Here is a 25612-nt window from a genome sequence, read left to right as displayed (position 1 = left end):
TGTTCGGATATATTTTCAAATTGGGGTGTGAAGGTTTAAAGGAATTCACCCAAAAATGATGATTTTGCTACTCACCCTCAAGTCTAGTGTATATGACTGTCTTCTTTCAGACAAATACAATCAGAGTTATATAAAAATTGACCTCTCCCCAAGCTTCATAATGGCAGTGAAGTTCATCAAAGTCCATCCATCCATGATAAAAGCGTTCCACACGGCTCTGGTGGGTTAATAAAGGCCTTCTGAAGCGAAGTGATGCGTTCGTGTAAGAAAAATATCCATATTTAAAACTTTCCAAGTAACTGAGTAATGCAGTTAGTTACTTTTTACATGTAACTTACATGTAAATAATAAGTAACTTTACCCAACACTAATGATGATGCAACATTAGATTATCAGTGTGTTGAAAGGGAAATAAACAGAACCATTTGCTAATTGAGTTGTCATAGCACAAAATGTTAAATTATTCAAAGAGGCAATGGTGTTCTGACAAATTTAGTTGAATAACTGAATAAAGAATAACATACGAAGCAAATGAAGTCTTCAATGTCACATGATCCTTCAGATATCATTCTAATATGCTAATATGCATTAACAAACAGACACAAAAAAGTTTTTGAATTTTGAGATGACACTTTAATGCCATTTGGAACATTTTCCAGAGACTAAATTATATAATTTAACCTCAATCTTTTGACTGACTGACTCTTACAAGAGTTGATATTCAGATTAAATAACAAAATAAAACCATTCATAAATTGTGTTGAGATTCGATATTTTGTGCCATATACGGTCAAAAGAAAAGATAGTTGCACACATTTTTATGAGGTTCCACTTATTTGAGCTTGACCCAGCCAGACTGGCGCACCCCCTGTCGGCGGACTCGTGTTACTGCATCTCTCTCGGCATTTGTCACAAATGAACACTGTGACGATTAGAGCCAACATGGCGGAGAGCGAGAGCTTGGAGACTATCACCGAACATGAACGAATATTACAGGAGATCGAGAGCACGGACACGGCGTGTGTGGGACCGACGTTACGGTGAGAGATGTGCATCATCCGCTCTTATTTAAGGTTCAGATGATGATGTGATGTTTTCTCCTGTCTAATGGATGGAAAGCAGGCCTTTGTTTGCTAAAGATGCAGCTCAGCTGGACTTTGCCATTGCTGATAAAGCTATCAAATGAAGTGCTGATCGATTCGTTATGATTTTGTGTTTTTCCACATGAATGATTTGAATGGTCGCTGTATGCTATCCTGACACTGATTCAAACACACACACACGTTCAATGACACAGACTGTTGATCGTAGCTTTCCTGTCATTCAGCTAGTAAATGAAGATGTTATGTGTGAAATATTTTTCATAATGTGCCATTACATGTCTTTCTGTCAGTCTGTCTATCTTTCTTCCTGTCTTGTGTTGTTATGATTGAATAATATAAGATGTAAACATCTGAGGTGAAGCAGCACAGGCCCTGTGACGGTCTCACTGCATTATGGATATGATGGAGTTGTCGACAGGTGGAAAGCTCGGAGCAAAATAGCTTTAGTTTTTCCAAATGGACGGCTCTGTCAGATTAAATACTCGGTTATGCACTCTATTTTCATTTTTCCAAACACATTTCAAGTACGGAAAAATGAAAGCTGACGAAATATGGGTGGGTGTGGCGTTAGCAAATGAGTCTGGGTTGAGCTGGATATTAATATTCTGCTGTAAGCTCAGCTGTAGCTGGATCATTTCAGCATCCTGATGTCACTCACAATTTGATCATTTCATCATGAGATATTCGGCTTGACTATTTCAGTAGAAATGATGATTTATTGATGAGGCTTTTTTTGTTCCAGTAACTTAGACGTTTGCTATACTGTCATGTTATGATATCTTTGGTTTCATTTTTTTTTTTTTTTAATAAATTCTTGCTTTCAGAAGCGGTCAGCAACCTCCCATAATGAGTTCTTTAGAGTTAAAATGATCTCTGATAAAATCTTGATTTTGTTAGCTCTCTGGTGTGTCTCATTATGACACCTTTGGCTTTATGATACTACATATATTTTAGATATATATATATATCATGATTGCGGAAGTGGTTAACTGTATCCTGTCACAAATTTTTTTGGCTTCATCATTTTTGATAATACCATTATTTCGATAGCTCTCATCTGCGTCCTGTCATGACATATTTGGCTTTATGTTTTCTGATAAAATCATGATTTCAGTAGTATTTAGCTGGATCCCGTCTTGAAGTCTTTGGCTTTATGATTTAAAAAACAATAACAGCACTCTGCGTTCTGTCAAGTCTTTGGCTTTATGATTTCTAATGAAAGATGACCCATCATGATGTTGTTGGCTTTATTTTTTACATGATTTTAGTAGTGCTCAGCTGCGTTCTGTCATGACACCTTTGGCTTAATGGTTTCTGTAGTGTTCTGCCTTATTCCATTATGACATAAGCCTTTATGAATTCTAAAAAAATAAGTATTTCTTTATCTCTCAGCTGTTACCATTCTTGAGATTTTGGGCTTCATGATTTCAGATAAAACCATGATTTCAGTTGCCCTTCAGTTGCAGATGACATCTTTCACTACATCATGTTTGGCTACATCACACCATGCATTTATGAAATTATAGATTTCAGTAGCACTCCACTGCATTTCACTGCGAGGCCTTTGGCTTGATCGTTACTGTAGAAATTTGGATTTCATCAGAATTCAGCTGACCTTTTTTCACTAAGAGTAGATGTTCTTATGTATATCTGAATATGAATGTGAATATTAAACTTGATTAGCCCTTTTGGCTATAACTTAAAATTCTGGAAGCCATAATTCACTTTGCAATTTGTTGTGTCATGCAACAGAAGGTATAAATGGCTCATATTACACCGTTGTGATGATGGTGAGAGATTCATTCATTTGCATGTTAACCAAACCAGCTGTTTATAAAGGCCTCGAGAAAGCAGATCTTCAGGACATGCAAATTTGTCGACATTCCAGCTTTTGCGTCATGTCCTCAGGGCACACATTCTGTACTGACATTCACACTGAACATTATCAGTACGACAGCAGTGTTTTCTCATTTCACAGATATTATCACGTCTTTGAAGGAAAGCTTCACCTAGCTTTAATAATTTCACCTTGTGAGCTCAAAGGTGTGCAGGGAAAGTGCTGTATCGGGGTGGGCCTCAGCTTTTCCAGTTGGTTGCACTGTTTAAATTTGGCAGTCAGTTTAATTTAAAAAAAGGGGGTTTTGGAGCAACTCATTCCCCACTGAATCAGTCATATTAAATTAAAATGTATTCTTCTTAATTTTTCATTTCTTTACTAAAAAGGTCGAGTGGCGACCATAACTATCAAGTAAAGTAATGTAAAGACATGTCATGTAAGATCTCATAAGACATTACATGACATGTGATGTTAATGTACATCTGTCCTGATCACCCTGTCAGTGTTTATTCTGAAATAACAACTGGCTGGATGTATATTATCCCACTTATTACATGGCCATTTGCCACTGAATTTTTTTTATTTTTTTCATTATACACTTTATGTCATGTTTTTAAATGCAAAAGAAGTACACTGTGATCGGTACTTCGGCTCTTTGTATTTAAAGGATACGTTTGGTATTTTACAATTAAATCCCTGTTTTAAGATTGTTTCTGATGAAAAAGAATGGTTAAGATTGTTTTTTAGACAAATACTGCTGTCCCGAGAACACTCCAGCCCAGTTGGTGGCGATAATGCACCTTTGCCAATTGCAAGCAAACCACTTGTATAGTGTAGCCTACGATACCGTGACAGCATAAGACTACAGAAACAATACAAATAACCCCATTTCCGTTTCTGGCGGCGGAGTAATACCGTACATCATAGAACATACAATACAAGTCAATGGAGTTGTACAAAATCTACGATAAAACATTTGAGAAAGCATGTATGTTTGCTGCCATCATCAAGCAGCTTTCTCCATACTTTTCCATTACTTTAGCCATTTAATTTAGAGATTATCTATAGAAACCTGTAATATTTAACACTTGGGTGTTTATATGACCACATGTGCTGTGTTTTCCGTCAACACCCTGGGTGTGGTTAACCATTTTGTTTAAAACGAGAACACTGTTCACACGTTTATGTTTCAGAATGATGCTTTTTGTAAAAACCCTGGAATAACCTTATTTCCTAAACCTATATTGTTAAATGTAAACACAGTGAATGACACTCATTCAAGCTTGTGTTACAATGGAGATTAGGTTTCATTAACTACCTTGATGCAGATGTATAATGTTCTATGTTTTGTGTCTGAGCCGTAAGTGAAGAGGCTTGACTTTTACTCGCTCTTGTGTTTGTGTTTCCTTCAGTACCTCCTGGCAGTTGTCCGGAACTTGTCGCTCTTTGGTCTGTTGAATTCAATAACAGGAAGGAGGAAACTCATTGTGATCATGGTCCTGCTGATAGTAGTTCTGTGTGCCTGTGTGCAGATTCGCTGAAAGGATATCCCATTACGGGGTGTAATATGACCTTCTGAAAGGCAGTGGAAGTGGGTACCGATTTTAGAAAGCTTTGCGTGTTTTCAATTGAAAATCGCCCTCAGCATTTTCCATCTGGGTGGCAGGAAAAGGCTGACAAGGTAACCGCACAGAGGATGCATGTAATAAGAAAAATAGGGCAAACGGTTTTGTAAAGCTCAATACATCTTAGTTGGTCTACGCCTTGCAGAGTTTTCATTTCAGCGTTTGTGCCAGTAATTCCACCTAGCTAGGGTTGTCAAATTTTTGATTGCTATGCTGTCAAAATACTTACATTTGATATATATGGGGTATTTAGGGGTCTAAAGGGCCGTACACACTGGGACGAATATCGGCACGTTCAACGCGTTTTTTGTGTTCACACCCAAGTGATTTTCGCTGACGATGAGCCGAGTGAACATGCAAATTCATTCCCTGACATTAGATGGTGCTTAATGTAAAACAAAAATACCCCGGCCAGAACACAAGGTGGCGCATGAGTAACAAGCCTATGTACGTTTAAGGCAATTAAGTAAAATTTAACTCACCATCAAGGCCCTGCAATACTTCTCCGAGTCCATAACAGTTCTCTTTTATCAGGATTTTTGTAGACGCTATCGCGTTTTTCATAGTTCTTTATGTTCCGACACCAGCGAGACCAGCAGCTCTACGTTCATCTTGCCTTGCGTCTTCCTCGTTTTATTTCTTCCCGGCAGTGTAGACGCTACTTGCCGTATATCTTCTTCGCCATTACGTAAGTGTGCTCGGCAAGACCATTTTGTGTTTGAGCGCCCCCAAGTTGTGCTTTACTGTAACTTCAGAAGCTCCAAACACAAGAGCAAAAGCGCCAATCTCATTGGTTGGATAGTTTTGACGCAGCGCGTGAAACCAAAAAAAATGACGCTTTTACGCATCGGTGTGCACACTCACATTGGTGCCCTTTGTTTAGTCACGAGGCCCTAAACGTAAGCGAATATCACGCCTGTGAACAGGCCTTAAAGTGTAAATTGCAGGTTAACCACCACAACCAATTAATGTGTAAATTAAAGTGTTAAATCACATTTATTGGAGTTTCTTCAAAGGTAGCATGTTTTTTACAGTAACTAACTGGGTGATGGCGTCATAAGAGGGAGCGCGAGCGGTAATGCACTCACTCTGTGTGTTCGGGTTGAGGGAGAATAAAACGATTTGCGGTACTCCTGCAAGCTAGAAATACCTATGAATAAAACATAAAAACTAATAAATTTTTATTCATCTGTTGCAGAGAAGCAACAAAAACAATTAAAACAAAATAGAAACTAAACGATTTACAGGCCAGAGTTTCTATTTATAACTTGTTTGCAGCGTTCAGTTGGCACGCAAGAGCTTGCTTGTAGCCTATACGCAGAGTTTCGATTCATTTTTGTGATGCCCCCCACAAACTTTATCAAAAGGAAACCGGAATGACAGAAAGGGGTATCGTGTTTGTTTTCTTTATTTTACAAAAGCACAATGTTTTGTTTGTGTTTTGTTTTATTCATTTTCAAATGATGACTTAATCTTATCTTTAAGTTGTTATAATGAGACAAAATCATTTGAGATTGTGCCGATTTGTATCGTGTAAGAGATTAAATATGTGATTTTCTCTGCTTGTCAGGAAAGTGAATGAGAACAAACACAGTTTTATCGAATCATGTCATCAATTAGTTAATCGAACTTGGTTGCGCAACAAAAGTGCTAGTGTGAAGCACCCTATGTCATTCCTAATACTTAGTGGGATTGTTGTTCTTTCCCTCATTAATCCGTGAAGTAAACAGTCTTTTATCTTTGTCTTTTTGTCCCATTTTCAAATACTTTTTGCCTAAAATTAAAGTTTGTTATGTTAAAAGTTACATAAAAGTTTTAAATCTCAATGGGAAAAATGAATGGAAAACGTTCTTAGTGGTCGACGCCGGGCTCTAATGCACTCTATTGACCAGTTGCAGGAGCTGAAGCCAAAACAGTGAATGAACACCAGTAAACTAAATCTAGGCCTACTTTACAGTTGGTTCATTGAGAACCAAACGCATCTTATATGAGATAAATCGAATATATACACAACTTAAACTTAAAGAATTCACATTGAGTATATTGTTTTTAAAACAAAGAAAGTTTTCATGTTTTTGTTGGCACATGTAAATGTGTGTGTTTGTACAGTCTAGTTCAGCTGACTAAAATTAAATGAATATGACAACTTAATTTAAAAGGCTATTTTCATTAAGCAACAAACATTGACCAAAACAAGAAATAAAAACAAGCTGTTTGGTTTTAATTCTTTGCCCTCTTGTGGACTATTGAAAAAAATCTGGTGTTCAATCATCATATTTCTCATCCCAGCTAGTAGTCTCTCAGAACATCCTAGCAATTGTATCACATTGTGGTAAAATCCACTTAGAAAGCAACATTGTGAAGTTGTGGCAGTCCATTCAGTCCATTCACTGTCTAGACTTTGAGGCTGTGTTGCCAATGGCAACCTGGATTTCATCCGAACCTTCTTGGCATCAGATGGATCGAGCCAGCTGGCGGTTTTACTAGCCGTGAGCCATCCAAGACTTAGCTAATTTGTTATTATGAATATCTTTATTTTTCTTGAGATCATTTAATGCAGTTTGTTTCATATGACCCCATGCTAATTGCTGCCACTGTTCAGATGCTTCAGTTCCAGTATGTCTCATGAAATAGTTTCCAAGCAAGTTCTATCTGACACAAAAAAACCTGTGAACAGTTCAGATGCTGATACTCACATCAGAGTCATGAGACAAACCATTTATCTTGTCTGAATGTTTTTTCTCCTCATGATTCATAATTTAGCTATTTAGCTTTTTCGGATATTACCCATCATGTAATTTGTACTATAGCTCTTTATGAAAGTAAAAGGACTCCAATGTTTAAAAAAACAGAGAACTGCTTAATTGCAACAAATTTGCACAATGCTAGCTTGGGCTTCTCGATAATGGCAAATTATTTTTGTTATTAAAATATTGAAATCACAATTATTTAACACAATTATTAGTAGGCCTAGACCATTTTGAAAGATGTAAACAACACTGGCCCAGAAACACTTCCGATTTCAGTTTGTAACTGTTTTCTTTATTTCACATGTAAAGAAAACATCTTAAAGATGTTTGTTTAACTTTTTGATTGAGTTTTATATGTTCTGTTGGTTGTATTTTATCCCAGCTTTTATGTAGTGTTAAAAAACTGAAACAGGAAGTGCTTCTGGATCAGTGTTGTTTACATTTTGCAAAATGGTCTATATGATCAAAGCCTCAGTGAAATTTCACAATTATCAATACTTCAGTACAAATTAATATTTGGGTTAACAAATGTTAGAAAAGGTCCTCAAAATAATTACTTTAGACAAGGTAACAGTCAGCAATACAATACGAGCAAAGAAAGTAGCTAATTACAAACCAAACAGACAAATAAATACAACAGAATGAAATGACATTAACGTTAGGTTAATGATGTATTAGGCTGCTGTCACTTTAAGAGGGGGGGGGGGGGGGATTACATTGCAGTTTTGCGAAATATTGTTTTTTCGAATTGCCTGCAAAACCACCTCATGTGAACCTCCACCTTTTTGCGATATATGGTATTTTTTTTTTAATGAAATCGACGTGTTTCCTTTGGGAGTACGTGTTTCAATTCGCCATGTCAATTTTGCGCAATTTGAAGGGTTGGAATTGGAAAAGCAGCTAGTGTCTATTTTGTGCCTTTACAACACTCACGTATTTGGCTGGGCTTTTAGGGAGGAACGAAAGCGCACCAGTTTGAAGGAAAGAAAGGTGTGCTGGATGGAATGTGGCAGCAACACAATAATCCTAAACATTTGTTAATAAAATGTATTCTTTACCTCAATGAGGTCATTGTTTCTGGCCTTAATTAATACACCGTTAAATGAATTCATTGTTGGTTAACCGTGTGATATGTGTACATATCTGAAATGTATAACTTGGACACACTCTAAAAATGCTGTGTTGTTTTAACCCAACTTTGGGTCAAATATGGACAAACCCAGCCATTGGGTTTAAAATATAATAAAAATATAACCCAATGGCTGGGTTTGTCCATATTTGACCCAAAGTTGGGTTAAAATAATCCAGCAATTTTTAGAGTGCACAGTCATCTCTGATAACAGATCACTCTAAACATGCAATTCTGTAAAGTTTCTTTGAATCGTTGTGTATTGTGAAAAGCTCTATACAAATAAATGTGAATGGAAAAATGAATTGAATGGGCGTTTAATAAAGACAAGAAAACTAATGTATTTTATGCAGACATTATAGGGATATCAATTTAATTGCTTAATTCAATTATCCATGGAAACTGGCAAAAATTGACCGCAATGAGTTTGTGATATGGTGTATGCTTCTGAATGTTGTTGGGACTGTCATATTGTTGGGACTATTTTTTAATGCATGGCTGTATATTAATGAATTTGAGTGTTTTGAGGTCATTTTTATTACTTATTATGTGTGTATATCACTTCTGTCACTTGTAATGAGTAACCGTGTCACATTCAGTCAGTCAGTGTAAACTCTGCACTGATCTATGGGTGCTGGTTTGTTTATGCATTCAACATGTATCGTTCCCTTGTTGCACACAGGGTGGCGCACTTGGAGAACTATTCATGCATCCACCATCCAGCTCCATCTCTAAAGCCAGCCACATTTTCTCATGTATAAAATATAGGCCATTTAAATGGTGTTTAAAAAAAAAAAGGAAATGTTCTATTGTAATAATTTCATGCATCATTTATATAATATTATAGTTTATATGTATATTTAAAATTATTTTTTAATGTTATATTTTCCATTTTAATTTTAATTCAAGTTTTTAGTTTTTGTTTTCATTTTTTTATTCGTTTTTTAGGTCTATAACTTTTAATTGTAATTTATTGTTTTATAATAATTGTAATAATTATTTTAGTACATCAAGTTTTGACTAAAAGAGAATGAGATGTTGCATTGGCAACCAGCTAAAATAAAGTTTAATTTTATATAAAATTTTATTTCCGGTAACAAATGTTTTTTTTTTTTTTTTTTTTTTAATAGTTTTTGTTTTAGTTAACTGTAATAAACCTGCAATGTACTGAAGGAATTTGTTAAAATATTGTCTTTAACATATTTCATTAATATCTTATATACATTTATAGAAGATCTGATAAACATTTTTAGAAAAAATAATTTGCTCTCTCTCTGATTTTTCATGGATCTTCTAATAATGTGTGACAGCCCCCTTTTGGGTTATGAATCATGGTAATACCATGCCATTTTATACCACTTTGGAATCCAATCAATCTCTAATGGGAAATAAGTCCAAAAAAAGAGAACATTTTGAACATTTTGTTTTGCTTTGAAACAAATGAAATGGTCTGTTCACTGTTTCACATCAATTGTAAATGAGAATTCATGCAACGTGAGTTTCCTTCACACTTTCCCGTCTGTGTCACGATTCACGAAGTGAGTGAATCGTCTTGGATTATTGTGTTCTTCTTCACTGAGAGAGACGGCTCTCTTGGCCATCTGGAGGAGTGAGGAGGGCGAAACACTCTGTGATCTCACAGCACACGGAAGAAGCGGCCCATCTGTTGGCCTCGCTTCGCCAGCTCTCTCTGCTGTACACACACACTAACACAGCTACTGATACACACACATGCTCTGAGGCTGAGAACACCACCTGCAGAGTATTGAAGGAGAAGTGTGTGTTATCTGAAGGGGAAACACACGAATTGGACATCAGTGCCAAGTGTGTTTCTGCCCTTTAATCACATTAAAATAAAAGTTTTTTTTACCTTTTCTGAAATGTGTGTTACCATTATCTTTAAAATCCTCGTCAAGCATGCATAATTTTAAAAATGACATTAGCCGTTTGATTAGGTCTGAGAACTGAGTGATTTGGTTGTATGATTTTCTTGGTGTCATGTTTTGATGTTATTTTATGTTTCTATGTATTTTAGAGTGATTTGCTTTTTATGGACAGCACTAATGGTTTTGAAAGTGCTTTATAATTAAAGTTAAGTTTAGATATGGTGCTTCAACATGAAGAACTGTAAAAATGTATTAATATTGATGACACATCTCTCTCTTCATTCATGAAGAAGTCTGGGTCACTTCGGTGTATCTTTAATGAAGATTTCTTTATTGTTTGAAATAACCCTAACACTAATGTAATGATTGTTTTATAGATCCGTTTACGATGATCAGCCTAACGCACACAAAAGGTTTATGGAGAAACTTGATGCCAGAATACGCAACCATGACCGAGAGATTGAGAAAATGTGCAACTTCCATCATCAGGGATTCGTGGACGCCATCACAGAACTGTTGAAAGTCCGAGCGGATGCTGAGAAACTGATGGTAGGTGGAAATCATGATTAAAATGATTTCAGGGATTAGAAATTATAAGCTAGTCATTATTATTGATAAATAATACATTTTCCCTTTCTATATATTGTGACAATACCATGGTATTATAATAGTTGCAATGGTAAAATCATGGTACTGATATAAATATAGCATTATACTAAACAGAGCTGGTGATAGTTAGAATAACCACAACTATTTAACGGGGTGGTAAAATGCCATGTTCACAAGGTGTAAAATAAATCTCTGATGTTCCCAGAGTGTGTGAAGTTTTAGCACAAAATACCCCACAGATAATTTTATATAGCATGTTAAAGTTTTCACTTTTTGAGGGTTTGCAAAAATGCACCGTTTTGTGTCTGGCCCTTTAAATGCAAATGAGCTGCTCTAGAGGGCGGGGTTTCAAGAGCCTGTGTGTTAGCAGCTGCGATTTCCTCTCGCAGACACACTAAAATGACAGAAAATGTCAAAGTCAGTCAAAGATTTAGAGAGTCAAGGAGAAGTGACAACATGTAGAATACAACAGGACATCTCTGAATGGTTAGTTGATGAATTTATGTTGCTGACATCTATCTTCAATTAGGATATTCTGTCATGTAATCTATAAATCACTCATATAGGAATTGTTATAGATGCACACAGAGTGACTTTCTATTGCATGTGAAAAGATGGATGCTAAAGTTTGAGCTGACTCACAAACATACTCTTATACAACAACTTTTCCTCTTCTCAAAATGGACTGCGTGTTCCCGGGGGCGGGTTTATGAACATTTTAGGGTTGGTGACGTCACTAACGGGAGGAATGTTGTGTAGTTCTTACCAGCCGTTTGTTGTAGTCATTTTCTTTAAAAACAAATATCTTCCTTTACTTTGAACTTTGAACGTTGTTACTTTGATATTTCACGCTGAAAAGTGAAAACATATTTTGCCACCCCTTTAAACAGATTTTTCTGGCAAGTGAATGTTGCTCTGATTGTAAATCCTGTAAATCATTGTGGCACTTTTTTACACACTAAAAAAAAAATGTAATTAGAAATATAGATAAATAATATCACTTATTATTACTTTGTATTTTTTAAATGGTACATATACACTACCGCTCAAGTTTGGAGTCAGTAAGAAGTTTTTAAATGTTTTGTAAAACCTAGAATATTTTGAAATAATGTAATTTTTAAATAAATGTATTTGAGGGTATTTTAAAATTTGTACTTTCAGTGTCATTACTCCAGTCTTTAGTGTCACATGATCCTTCAGAAATCATTCTAATATGTTGATTTGCTGCAATTCTTTGATGGATATAAATCTCAAAAGAAAAGCATTTATTTGAAATGTAATTTTTTTAAAAAAAAATTATAAATGTCTTTTTTCTAACTTTTGGACGATAGTGTGCTAAAGAAAATATTATTATTTAAATTAAATTAATATTATTATATTAAAATATTATATTCCCAGAGTGAAAAACACAATTCCTTATGTTCATTTAGTGAAAAACAATGTAAAAAAACATGATTTTTACTGGCATAAAGCAATTATTTTGCAATATTGTTTGCGCATAATGTTGTTATGAAGTAGATTTTGCCCATAGAGAGGGGTATTTCATTTCAAATCCATGTTTAGACAGTATTAGCCTTTAAAATGGCTATTGCATATCAGAACAAATCTGGTTAAGCACCATTCTCCAGAACAAAGTTTATTGCACAATTTAATTTATTTATTGTGCCGTTTTTTGTTGGTTTCCACAAACTCCCATTGGATGCAGAGACACAGTGTCTAGCTTTTGTCCAAGACTGATCGTCATTGCGCGTTCATGAGCTTCAGCAGAGCTCCAGACCTCGAAATAGAAATGCACGCCAATTCTCTTTAGCTCCCTTTCCACTTCCCAGAGTGAAATATGGTGACCAAACAGCACAGGAGTGGCTCACCAATCCTCGTAATTAGACCCAAATTATATAAAGCATATTCAGATAACAAGAGAGCACATACGGCATCAATGAGGTCGTTGGCCCCCTTTGTTCCCGAATAAAAGAGATTTTAAATAAACTCAAAAAGCGGTTCCTTATTACGATGACCTAATGAGATTTAATATTTGTGGGAAAGTCTGCGGCCGTGCGGTCCCTGCACCTGGGCCACTATACTGGCGCAGTGGTGTGGAGTTCTTCAAATTTGATGTTAATCAGCCACCCAGCGTTTGTGTTCAGCCAAAAAAAAAAAAAAAAAAAAGAAGGAAAAAACGAATGTTTAATTACCAGAAAATGCTATCCGCATTTTGTCCCAGACAATGAATGGCACATAGAGCTCATTGAAGTTACCAACAAGGGACCAATGGTCAATTGGGTCATTGATTTGAATTGTTTGACAGAGCCAGAGGAACAACCAAAGTTCAAAAATCCCAAGTAAAATTGAGAAGTTTGTCACAGAATCTGTTAGAAAGGGCTGTCAGAAGCGATTACCGGCCATAAAAGCTCCCTTCCGACCAAAAGTTCAAGTTCCCGCTGCACATTTAATTTGAATTTGCATGGCTTTGTTCTTGACTCCTCATGAAGTATGATCTGATTACAAGGGTGAGCAGTTACAACAGGGAATTGTGGGCTTATTTGTCTAACAAAAGTGATATTATGTTTTAAGGGCCAAGTGAGTGACACCAATCGAAGACTTCAAGACGCCGGACGGGAGGTACGGCACAGTCTGGCTTTGTTAGCATGTCTGCCGTTAGAAAAGAATGTCGATTATCAGACAATAGAGAAGAGAGGACTGTCTCGTTAATTGAGAGGGCTTCACACTCTTTGACCTTCCCTTATGTAAGGTGACGGCCCAAACGGAGGAGGTCATCCGCTGCCGGGTTCAACAGAGGAACATGGCCACCACGGTGGAGAAGCTGCAGCTCTGCATTCCCGGTGAGACGGCGCGTTCGCGTAACCGAAAGGCGCTCGCCGAATGGCTTGAAAACACTCTAGAGATTTCGTCAAAAGACGAGTAAACACTTATCAAGAAACTGCAAATGTGAATGTTCTCAGGTTTCTTATTACAGTAACGAGGCCAGGTCTGAGTTTACGTGTTACAATCTCTCTGACTTAAAAATTCATACAAAAATAAATTCCTAACTGTTAGGACAGACAGAAAGAGAATTTGATGTTCTGTTGTTGCAGTGGTTTAACCAAACTAACCTGTTAAGTTAAATTGTGGTTTCTTTAGTCCATTTCTTTCCAAAAGTAATATTAGAAATTTAGAAAGTGGTCTCAATTCACTGAATTAACTAAATGTTTCAGTTAAGATTTCTTTTTAATACAATGTCTTTTCCCCTTTATGTGACCCTCTTTTATTTCCTTTTCTACAGTGCTGGAAATGTACAGCAAATTGAAGGAGCAGCTTGAATCAAAAAGGTAACATTACTCACAGTTTTTATCTTTTTTGCAAATCAGTCCTAGTCATTAATGGTGATGAAATGGGCTTGAAACTCTTCAAAAAGCAGTTCAAAAAGCAAACGCAGTGTTTTTCAATTCACTTCATGATGCCCAACTAAATATTAAATGAGCTTTTAAGTTGTCAAGTTTGAGGTTTGCACTTTAAAACTATTATTTGAATGATTTGATGTTTTAGCATTAAAAATGAAATAGAAATTCTATATAATATGTACAAAAATAAATTAACCAGGTTGCAGATTCAGTCAAAATGATTTTGTCCCCAAGTAGGTTTGTCTAGGGCTAAGGTCGGTTTGTTGGTTTTTAGTTATTGATACCTATTCCTTAAATTTTAGAGACAGAAAAATATACCCATGACCTTGTAATATTTGTCATAATAATTCAATGAATGAGCTTCCATGTCACTTCCTTATTAGTGTCACAATTAGGAATTGGGGTGAAAGTCATGTGATGTTAGCAGCTAAAGCAATGAAATATGTGATTGGCTATGAAAATAATTCAAAAATGAATTCTGTAATGAATTGAGCAGACATTTGAATACATATATTCACACATGTAATAGAAAAGTTATAATTTCATGTAAAATAGTAATTGATATCTAATAGTTTTCATTTCAAAGAACATGATATTTGTGCCTTTGCTTTAAAAAGTAAAGAAGTGTGTGGAAAGTGCCAATGTTCTCATGAAAAAAGATCAATTGAACTATTATAATTCTGCTAAGAATGCATTCAAACATGAAGAACTGTTCGATCTTTTCTCCAGGAAAGAAGGGATGAATGTAAGGGTCACATTGAACTTGAAAATAATGACCCTTTTTGTGCATTAATGTCTACTTTTGTCAGTCATAACACATCATGAATAAATAAACTATTCAAACGCAAAGACAATTGACCTTGTGTGTGCCCTTCTTCACAGCACTGTCCTGTACCGGCAGGCCCATGACAGGCATCCTCCAAATTGAGGCAATTAGCGCAAAGTTTTTTTCTGTGTGTCGCCACTGCCGACTAATGACTAGGCTGGGACATGGTTTAATCAGGCAGGGATTCTTTCGCAGTTCACATATAACACTCCGCTGGGAAGGGCGCCGCTTTGGCCTTCCACACTGACGCACGCGCACTTCAGAGCGGTGAGGTCAGGGAGCATTCAGAGGCACCGACTGTACATATTAACAAACGTATTAATACGTTTTTGTTTTACAGCCGGTGCCTCTGAAAAAACAATATACATATAAATATATAATATAAATTATATATAAATCTATATACAGTATATACATGAAAATATTTCTTAAATGTATACAAGCATGTGTGTGTATTTATATGTATATACAAAATAATTATACACAGTGCACCCATATATATTATGTGAGCACAAACTTTTATTTTGGATGCGATTAATCGTTTGACGGCCCTATTCGTATTTTATATGAAGTTATGTGCCTATTTTACATAACCAGTTATATTAACTCAAAAATGCAACCCAAATATAACATGAAAATTGTCCTGAATCCCACTTTTAACATCAACAATAAAAAATAAATTTTAGTTTTTTAAGTAATATTCCAAAATAAATAATGAAAAAAAGGGATCATGAGATCAACAATCATCGGACGATCTGGTTTGTGCTTTGAGATAAGAAATTGTATAAAACGTGCAAATCTTTTATCCATATGCAACAAACTGAGGTAATTAAGTTGTATACATAAAGAAATAAATGTGTGTGTGTGAATATATATATATATATATATATATATATACACACACACACACACACACACACACACACACACGCACTTAACCCTTAAAATAAGGGATATTTGTATATGATAACAGCTATATATACGTATATATAGCTGTTATCATGTAGAAATATCATTGATTTTAAGGGGTTTTATGGACTAATAAAGTGGTGAATGACATGAATCTTTCCTATTTCAGATACTACTCTGCACTGAAAACCATGGAGCAGCTAGAAAACATTTATATCCCCAGAGTGAGCAAGTACAGGTTCTGCCAAATTATGGCTGAGACACTTCCTAAACTCCGAGAGGAGATTAAGGAGATCTCCATGTCCGACCTGAAAGACTTTTTGGAAAGTATCCGAAAACACTCGGACAAGATTGGTGAAACGGCAATGAGACAGGTTGGATTATTGTTTTAATTTTTCATTTAATTTAATTTGCCTAATTTTTTTAAAGCCACACTATTTTTATGTAACTGTTTTGTTTTTGTATTTCAAAATGAACAAAATTGAAATGAATCAATACACAATCAACCTTTCTTCCAAAATGTGACTTGATTTGCCCTGATTCAGAGATCATAATAAAACGTACATGTGCGACTTTCGTCATGTCCGACAAAAAGGAACAAAAATATCTGGCTCTGACTGTTTCCAAGGTTATCCTCTGGATCTTTCGGTTCTTTTTGATCCGTTCATTTCAAACTGGTTCTCGACTGGTTACCGACTTAAGATTCTTTCAAGAATTGAACCTAACTACTGTAACATCTTCATATTTGTGTCTACATATCACGTAAAGTGCATAGCAGATTCAGTATAGCTTACCTTTAGCATGTTGATGCTGCCTCCCTCAGGAACAGCCTGAGCAAAACCGTGATGCTTTAAAATGCTGTTTATGTAGACACCTAACTAGGTTTTGAAATGTGCACATGTAGCTAATGGAAATCTAAAGTTGCAAGTTGTTAGTTCAATACACATGTCGTGACTGGCATTGTAGGCTATTGAAGTTACTGTTAGTCTTCTCCCTGTCACCCTGTTCTCACAGGCTCAGCAGCACCGTACGTTTAATAGTACGGTGCAGAAGCAGGACACTCTGAGCTGTGCCAAACCTCTGTACGGTCTGAACGGCCGAACACCCCTCCATCACAACGGCCTGAGCCCAGAGGGAGCGGAGGAAGAGGAGATGGATGAGGAGGTATGATGTACAGTCACATTTTGAGGAAGAGTAACATCATTGTGTCCCAAATTTTTTGTTTTCAGTGGAAAATGTCCAATTTCATTAATACACTGTATGGCCAAAAAAACAAGAAAATCACTGTTTGGATTTAAATTCGAAAGAGTCTATTATTATTTTTGAGATTATTATGTTTCTAGCATGTTATATGTTTGGCAACAGTTCTTTTAACCCTTGTTGATGGAGTGTGTAGCTTTTCATTTCTTAAACAACCTTGTAGGAAGAAACATCATGGCCATATTCTAGCTTGACAATGTCAAGATTCATCACGTTCAAATTGTGAAAGAATGGTTCAGAGGAATGAAGAATCATTTTCACACATGAATTGGCACCTCTGAGTCCAGACCTGAAATTCTTTGCAAGTCTTTGGGATGTGCTGGAATAGACTTTACAGAGTGCTGGACTCTTGCATTGTCAATACACGATCTTGACTAAAAATTGATGCACCTCTTGATGATAAGAAATGTTGTGATTCCATTATGGGGTGCATCAATTTTTGTCCAAGATGTTGTATTAACAATGCAGGAGTCAAGATATATTTGACTCTGCCTACATATTCCTACATAATTTTGGTCCGAACTGTGTTTTAGACAGAAATAGTATATGTGCGTGTATTGAAAGTTTTTTTTATGCAAATTTTATAACCATTCACTGGAGACACATTTATTTCAAGGCGCATGTTAATACGGGGTGTAAACTGCAATCTGTTTCATTTAAAACATACTTGAAGCTACATTTTTTAGTGGTATCTATTGGCAGCAAAGCCACTCAGGTCAAGAAATGTTCCTTAAACCTTGTTCGTTTTCTTTTTAAGGTCTTGACGGCGCAGGATCTGGTGGATTTTTCACCAGTCTACCGATGTCTTCACATCTACACTGTTTTGGTAATTCCCAGAGACTCCTTCTCTACAGACGTGCCATGCACACAGTGAACAACCAATATAACAACAGCCCATCTCATAACATGTTATGAAATCCTGTTTGGGTTCTGCTTTACAACAGAATGTGTGTTTTATTGAGAAACATTCCTGTTGATCTTTTTTTAATAGGCACCCAGCCTTTGAGTTGACAGTGCGTTTTCATTGAACTGCTTTCTCCCAAGTGGCTCCTCAAACATTAATGGCTTAAATAAGCAAAGGGATTTCCAGAGTTTTGACAGTCGTGCCATCAATATTATTTTTGCCTTAAACCAGACGCAAACTATAGAGAGATGAAATCGAGTTTGTTAGCGCTTGGTGCCATCGCTCATCTAGTCAGAACTAATCCAGAGTCCATCAGCACACCAACAAAAGGGGTCAGACTGCAGCATCTAATGGGATTGACCGAGCAGTAACCCCCTTTTTCGCCATAAAAACAAAGCAGTGAAAAAGTTGTTCGCTTCGGCATTCAGATTGTGCACAAACTGCGGTGCATTCACTGGGCGTAGGATGAGTCGAGCGCTTTCCCCTCAATGGTTCGGTTAATGAGAACACGAGCGCTTTTGACCGCTGTGCTACCCGAGAGCTCACAGGTGCTGGCAGGGGCCGAGGTCCACTCTTCAGCCTCACAGAGAGAGAGAAAGGGGGCGCAGGTGCTTAAAATTTAGATTGTATGTTTAAACCAACCCTTGCTCGTCGGATATATATTTGACTTGCCTGATACATTTCTGAAAAACCACAAAAACTCAACTATACGTACAATTCAATGCGGTTTCCAGATAAAATGACCACTAGAGGCAGCAAAACAACTATTCCTTTTTGCACAATTCGAGGGCTTGGAGCCAGAGGGGCGTAAGTGGCATTTTGGGCGAATATGAGTTCTTTATATCAAAATAAAGGTCTCGATGAGCTCTATCCAATGGCACCAAAAACACCTATCTGAGATCACCTATCTTGTTGTTTTGAAAATGTTTTAGAACATTGTGTTAATATGCCATACATTTTTTACTTAAATACTCATTTCATGTAAGTATGCCTGTGGTTGCAATGTCTGTGGTTTAAGGTTAATGATACAGGTGATTGAAGCGTGGTCAATTTTGTTTTGTCTCTCCTGTAAAGTTTGTTAAAAGCCACTTACGCCCTTCTGGCTCCAAGCCCTCGAATTGACCTATTGGTAAGCCCCTCCCCTGGAACGCAAATGAGCCAATGAGTATGGGAACTGGAACTCTGACATCTTTATGTTTTAGCGCTATAAAGAAAACATTAGAAGACCCAAAGCTCTCATTGGTTTTAGTTTTTATGCTTAATAAATGGTAAAACAATGTGCCTGGGGTACTTGTAACACTGATTCCAGGTATCCTGAGAGAATGGGTATGGGTCTTCATGTTTTGAATCACCGTACTGTGCACAATTATCTGCGCAATATGACTGAAGAACGGTTTATTTATAATATCAATTATGTGAGCGCAGTAACCTGTTTCCCTATGGATTCAACACCAAATCCCAGTGAAGACGAAAATGTTCATTCTCTGGTTGTCATACTCTCATTAAGTTACAATTAAAGTTAGTGAGTCTATGCTAATGTACAAACATAAATAGCTGTTCTCACATCATGTACAGTAGGTCAAAAACACCCGATGGCTCATAAACAGCCATCTGCGATCTTGACGACTGTAACATGAGGCTTCTCCTGCTTACACTGTGATCAGTAAACCCTCACTTCCAAATTAATCTTGTTAGCTACCATATTTATTTAAAAATCTTTTATGTCCCTCCATGGCATATTTAAAGGGTTAGTTCACCCAAAAATGAAAATTAAGTCATTAATTACTCACCCCCATGCTGTACCAACCCAGTAAGACCTTTGTTCATCTTTGGAACACAAATGAAGATATTTTTGATTTAATTTGAGAGGTGGATCACTGCTACATAGGCTGCCTAAGGGATTGAAACTTGACGGCCCAGAAAGTCAATGAGGAAAATGATTAAATATTCCATGTGACTACAGTGGCTCAAGTATAAGTTTATCAAGCGACGAGACTACTTTTTGTGCGAAAAAACGAACAAAAATAACGACTTTATTCGACTATTCCTTTTCTTCCTTGAGAACTGAACTGAAGTAGTTAAAGGAGATCACAATTCTCGCGCATGCTTCGTGGATGCGTCGTCTTGTTTTGAGCCACTGTAGTCACATGGAATTTTTAAACATTTTCTTCATTAACTTTCTGGGCCGTCAAGTTTCAATCCCTTAGGAGCCTATGTAGTACCCAGATAGCAAACTGACATTGAATCAACGTGGAAACATGACATTGAAACAAAGTTGATCTGACATTGTTTTGCTCATCGAATTAACGTTGAACCAACGTCAGACGCGTCATTCTTTCAAAACTAATGGAAAATCAACTTGAAATCAACGTTGTTTCAACGTTATTAAAGCAAACCAATTTTCTATTTTCATTTAGCTTTGAAGAATGCCGCGTCTGACGTTGGTTCAATGTTAATTCGATGAGCAAAACAATTTCAGATCAAAGTTGTTTCGATGTCATGAGAGACGTCGTTTCCACGTTGATTCAATGTCAGTTTGCTGTCTGGGCAGTGATCCACCTCTCAAATTTAATCAAAAATATCTTCATATGTGTTCCGAAGACGAACGGTCTTACGGGGTTGGTACAGCATGTAATTAATGACTTAATTTTCATTTTTGGGTGAACTAACTCTTTAAGTCCCACTTGAATGCTCCTTGAAGAGAGATGGTCCTTCCACGTCCAAAATTGATCAAAAACATCTTGAGACAAGGTTTTCACACTGACAGCTGTCTTTGTAAGACAGTTAGAAACTCTATATGTTTGTCCGAGATAGCAACAATAACTCAGGGGGTGGGCTTTTGTTAACACCATTATGTAGGAATTAGTGTAAAGGATATGTTAATTTCAAATATGATAAAGCACAATACATACCCACAGGCACATTTTCTTCATCACACTGGGCTGTTTAATAAACCTGGATCTGCAAAGTGCCTCTTGTTGATATGTCAACTGAAAAGAACAGCAAAATGTACTTTGAGCTGTATATATTAGTTTTTGCAGATATGTAAGCAGTCACATGTGTATAAAGAGCCTGGGTTGGTTTCAACACAAGATTTAGTTCAGTTCTCAGAAACTCATTTAATAAATTCCACATACGATTTGCTCTGGGGTAAAATGTACAATTACATGCCGTGCAAGTCCAAAGTTATATACTCTTGTATTAATGTATTATTTAAACCCACTTTAATGGCATATTCTTTTTTTTTTTTTAGGGAGACAGAGAAACGTTTGAAAATTACTATAGGAAGCAAAGAAAAAAACAAGCAAGACTAGTATTGCAGCCTCAATCTAACATGGTTAGTATTCTTTGCTCTTTAAACAATCCCGTCAATTTTATTTGTTTTTATATGTTTCAATTTGACGTTTTTCTCTTCCAGCATGAAACAGTAGAAGGCTACAGAAAGTACTTTAATCAAATTGTTGGGTAAGTAAAATCTGGATTTATTTGTGAACATATTTATGTAGTGTCTAAGTCAGTGTGTTCATTTTCTTATGTACAAAGTTGATTTAAACCATTTAATGCCCACTCCCATCATGCTTTGCAGGTTCTTTGTGGTGGAAGATCACATTTTACATGCCACACAAGGTCTGGTGACCAGAGCCTTCACAGATGAGCTGTGGAACATGGCCCTGTCCAAAATCATCGCAGTACTCCGCACACACTCTGTGAGTCCCGCACACACACACTCGTCTCAACTATTGTCACGATACCAAAAAATTCAGTAGTCAGGAAGTTATGGGTATCAATTTCGGTACTATGGCAAAAACTATCGCAACTAAATACAAAATAATAATACAATTAAATTGGGAAATTAATAATACTAATAAATACTAGTAAATCACACTTTATTGTAGCCTTCAAATATTCCTTAACTGAGACATCAAAATGAACAATTTATAAAATTAAAAACAAAGAGAAAAAAGAGAAACGCATTACAGGTAACAGAACACGTGGCAGGTCTTCTGCATTTACACTGCAAGACTTAAAGGGATCACCCAAATATTAAAATTGTTACCCGTGAGACTTTCGTTCAACTTTAGAACACAAATGAAGATCTTTTTGATGAAATCTGAGCGCTTTCTGTCCCTCCAACTATAACGCTTCAAAAAGTTCATAAAGACATTTGAGAATTGAGTTGTTTACTCCAAATTTTCTGAAGAGATTGAATTGAGGCTTTTATTCACATATTAACGGACATAAACAGAAGCTCAATCGAAATGGTTTGCATGAGAACAAACCTCATTGATTCTTGCTGAAGCTCAAACGTTGTGCGTAACACGAGAATGAACCATTGGTTCTCGCACATCAATCGAAAATGCTTAAGCTTCCGTTTACCACAAATGATGTGTGAGTTGATGAATGTTTATATGTGAATAAAAGCCTAAATTCAACCCGTTCATCATATAAAGCAATTGATTCTCTTCAGAAAATTTGGACTAATCCGCTCAATTCAAATGGATTAGATTTACGTTCTCTTTATTAATTGTTTTAGGTGTCAAAGTAGTTGTTTCATGGACTGTCAATAGAGGTACAAAAAACTCTCAGATTTCATTAAAATACCTTCATTTGTGTCCAGAAGATGAACGAAAGTCTAATGGGGTTGGAACAACATGAGGTTATTGATTAATTTTCATTTTTGGGTAAACTATCCCTTTAAGTATCTACTTGGCACCGAAGTGCAGGTACTTTTAACAACACAAGTCTCAAATGAGTCTGAGTATGCGGGGGATGATGCACTTAGGAGTGCACCCCCCCACCACCACCACCACCTCCTCTCTCTCTCTCTCTCACTCTCTCTCTCTCTCTCTTTCTGCCATGCTCTGGTCCGAGTCTCTTTTTTTGTGATTGAAAGTTAGCTAGCAGTGGGAGAGAGCAGGCTTGACCCCTTTGTTCGGGCCAGGGGACTCAGGCTGTGAGCCCCAGCCGCAGGGTATTTGCATAATCCCTCACTGATTTACAACTGACTGGCCCTCCAAACACACTCTCAGCCCCAGCAGTTTAGAATATTCACAGTTAATCTGCTGTTATTGTTGCAATCTGTCCTCATTAGGCCCAACTGACCTCTCCATTAGATCAGATTGAATGGATGGCCACTGAAAGGGCTCACCAGGAAATGCTTCCAATTATCATTCCAAATGCCTTGTTTTCAAAATAAACTTCACTGAAAGACACGACTAAAGCCCTCTTAGCTCATGTGCTGCCTAAAAGAAAAAAAAAAAAAATAGATAGTATTTGGAGACGTTTGTACAGTCATTTAAATCTATTAATTCTGAGAATTGATTCCTGCCATGCAAAATGAAAGCCCCAGAAACCTCTATAAAAATGTTTTAAAGTCATAATTAATGATTGGAAAATGTGTGGGAACCTAGAGTGTGTAACTCGCTGGCATTTATAAAATCCAAAAGGCATTTTCTTGTTGATTTTTTTTTTTTTTTTTTTTTTTTTTTTTTTAGAAAATATGGATTCGTGTTAAAAATGTGAATGTCTTGAGGAAATGCCTGAGTATGGTGGTTTTCTTGAAGCAATTGTGTGAAAATGGAGGAGATGTAACTCTCTAAAAATATTTGCTTGACTTTGTCCATTTCTAAGGTCTTTGTTTTGTTCCTCTTTCAGGGATATATTTGCATGTGTGTGTTTTTGTGTTCATGTTCACATGCTTTGTCAATGAAGTACATCATGTCCTGAAGTGTGGAGTGACGGCGTGTGTTGCAGCTTGACCAGTGCTTATTTAACCGTGTGATTTACGCACTCACTCCCCACGTCTGAGAGGCAGGCCACTGCGCCCTATCTAAATGTTTAACAAGAGAATCACACTAGTGCAAGGGGCTGTAAATCAAACCTGCAGCTCCTGTACAACCACCCTCATTATCAAACCCCACCAACCTGGAAGAGGCTCGTCTGGCTCATGGTTAAAAGCTCTTTGCGAATGCTGAAGATGTCAGCCGTATAGGGTGTATCTCATGGCGTTAGGACAAACTCACATCTGCAGTTTACTGTGAATCATTAACTACTTAAAAACACTCATTAGTAATTGATGCTATTGAAGTTTTTTTTTCCGTTACGGGATATAAACTTCTGTGAAGAAATGTCAGAATTTCAACTTAAACTTGCAATTGTGAGGGAAAAAAAAAAGGCCCGAACTTTTTTTTATTTTATGGTGGGGGAAAACCTTAAGGGGAGACCTAAACTCAGACTTCTGAGGAAAAAAAAAAAGAGAATTGCAAGATGTTAACTCAAAATGTAAACAAAAAATTCAGAATTCAGAAATAAACTCAGAATTCTTAGCCAAAATTGTGAGATGTAAACTAAGATTTCTGAGGGGAAAAAGGTGAGAATTGCGAGATGTAAACTAAGAATTCCAAGACAAGTCGTCAAAATGGCAAGACATAAACTCTGAATTTTGAGGGGTAAAAAAAGTCAGTTGCAAGATGTAAACTCGGAATTCCAAGACAAAAAGAAAAAATTGCGAGACAAAATTTAGAAATCTGAGGGAAAAATGTCAGAATTTCAAGATGTAAACAGAATTCCAGAACAAAAAGTCCGAGAATGTCCCAATTGCTACAAGTAACTTGTAGTTAACATAAACTTGCAGTTGTGAGGAAAAAAAGTCTCAATTGTGAGATATAAACTCAAAATTTGTTATTGTGTGGTGGAATCAAACTTCCATAGACTGAGAACTGCGTTAGATAGCCAAAAATGTTTCTATGGCACTTGTAGCTTGAATGGTTTTTTAATGATAATGAAATGTGGGTCAACACATGGAAAAATCCAAAAGCAGATTCTCAAGGATCTTCTGTGCTGCTGTTTTGGGGAATGGTGTCGTGTGGTTTCATACAGCAGTGGGTGGGCAGGTCTGAGTGTTCAGACATTCACTAACCCTGTCAGTCATCACTCCCCTGCCTGGGTCAAGCACTGCTCTCTCCTATTTAACCTCATGGACAGGCCTCCATCAGCGAAGGGGGGAGGGTCGGGCGGCCTCATTTAGATGCTAATGTAACCTAAAAACTCATTAAGACACAAGTGTATTTGATCAATAAGTGACTGGCTGTGAGTTACCCATTTAGAGTGAAATGCTGAACCTAAACTAATCTGGTCCACAGAAATTCAGTGAGTATTGGTTCCTCTGTGTGAAGCAATGGATAACACAAGTTTTTATTGTGCAGTTGGAGTGAGTCAAATGAAAGAAATGGCTCATATTTAATCCCAAAATTAAAAAAAAAGAAAGAAAGAAATTTAATTTAAGCTGGAATCTAAGACCATTAAGATATATATATATATATATATATAGACCATTTCAAAAGATGTAAACAACACTGGTCTAGAAGCACTTCCTG

General features: G+C 36.6%; 1 protein-coding gene across 8 annotated transcripts in view; it reads left to right on the top strand.

The window, feature by feature from the left end:
• The window catches only part of exoc6 (exocyst complex component 6), a 54965-nt gene that overhangs the window by 190 nt on the left and 29163 nt on the right, over positions 1–25612 (top strand). For 5 of the 8 annotated variants that reach the window (XM_039653242.2, XM_039653241.2, XM_039653240.2 and 2 more), the window contains exons 2-11: positions 10708–10879; positions 13511–13558; positions 13689–13779; positions 14220–14265; positions 16242–16446; positions 17087–17236; positions 18090–18158; positions 21490–21573; positions 21655–21701; positions 21823–21943. In XM_039653242.2, coding sequence (XP_039509176.2) covers positions 10708–10879; positions 13511–13558; positions 13689–13779; positions 14220–14265; positions 16242–16446; positions 17087–17236; positions 18090–18158; positions 21490–21573; positions 21655–21701; positions 21823–21943 — 1033 coding nt within the window. Of the gene's footprint in view, positions 1–884; positions 1041–10707; positions 10880–13510; positions 13559–13688; positions 13780–14219; positions 14266–16241; positions 16447–17086; positions 17237–18089; positions 18159–21489; positions 21574–21654; positions 21702–21822; positions 21944–25612 lie in introns of those variants that run through there. The other 3 variants (XM_039653244.2, XM_089122045.1, XM_039653243.2) reach the window with 1 other exon arrangement.

This window comes from Pimephales promelas, chromosome 17 (assembly GCF_988280905.1).
Source record: "Pimephales promelas chromosome 17, fPimPro1.hap1.1, whole genome shotgun sequence".
Lineage (NCBI taxonomy): Eukaryota > Metazoa > Chordata > Actinopteri > Cypriniformes > Leuciscidae > Pimephales > Pimephales promelas.
This window is presented reverse-complemented; position numbering and strand designations above follow the sequence as displayed.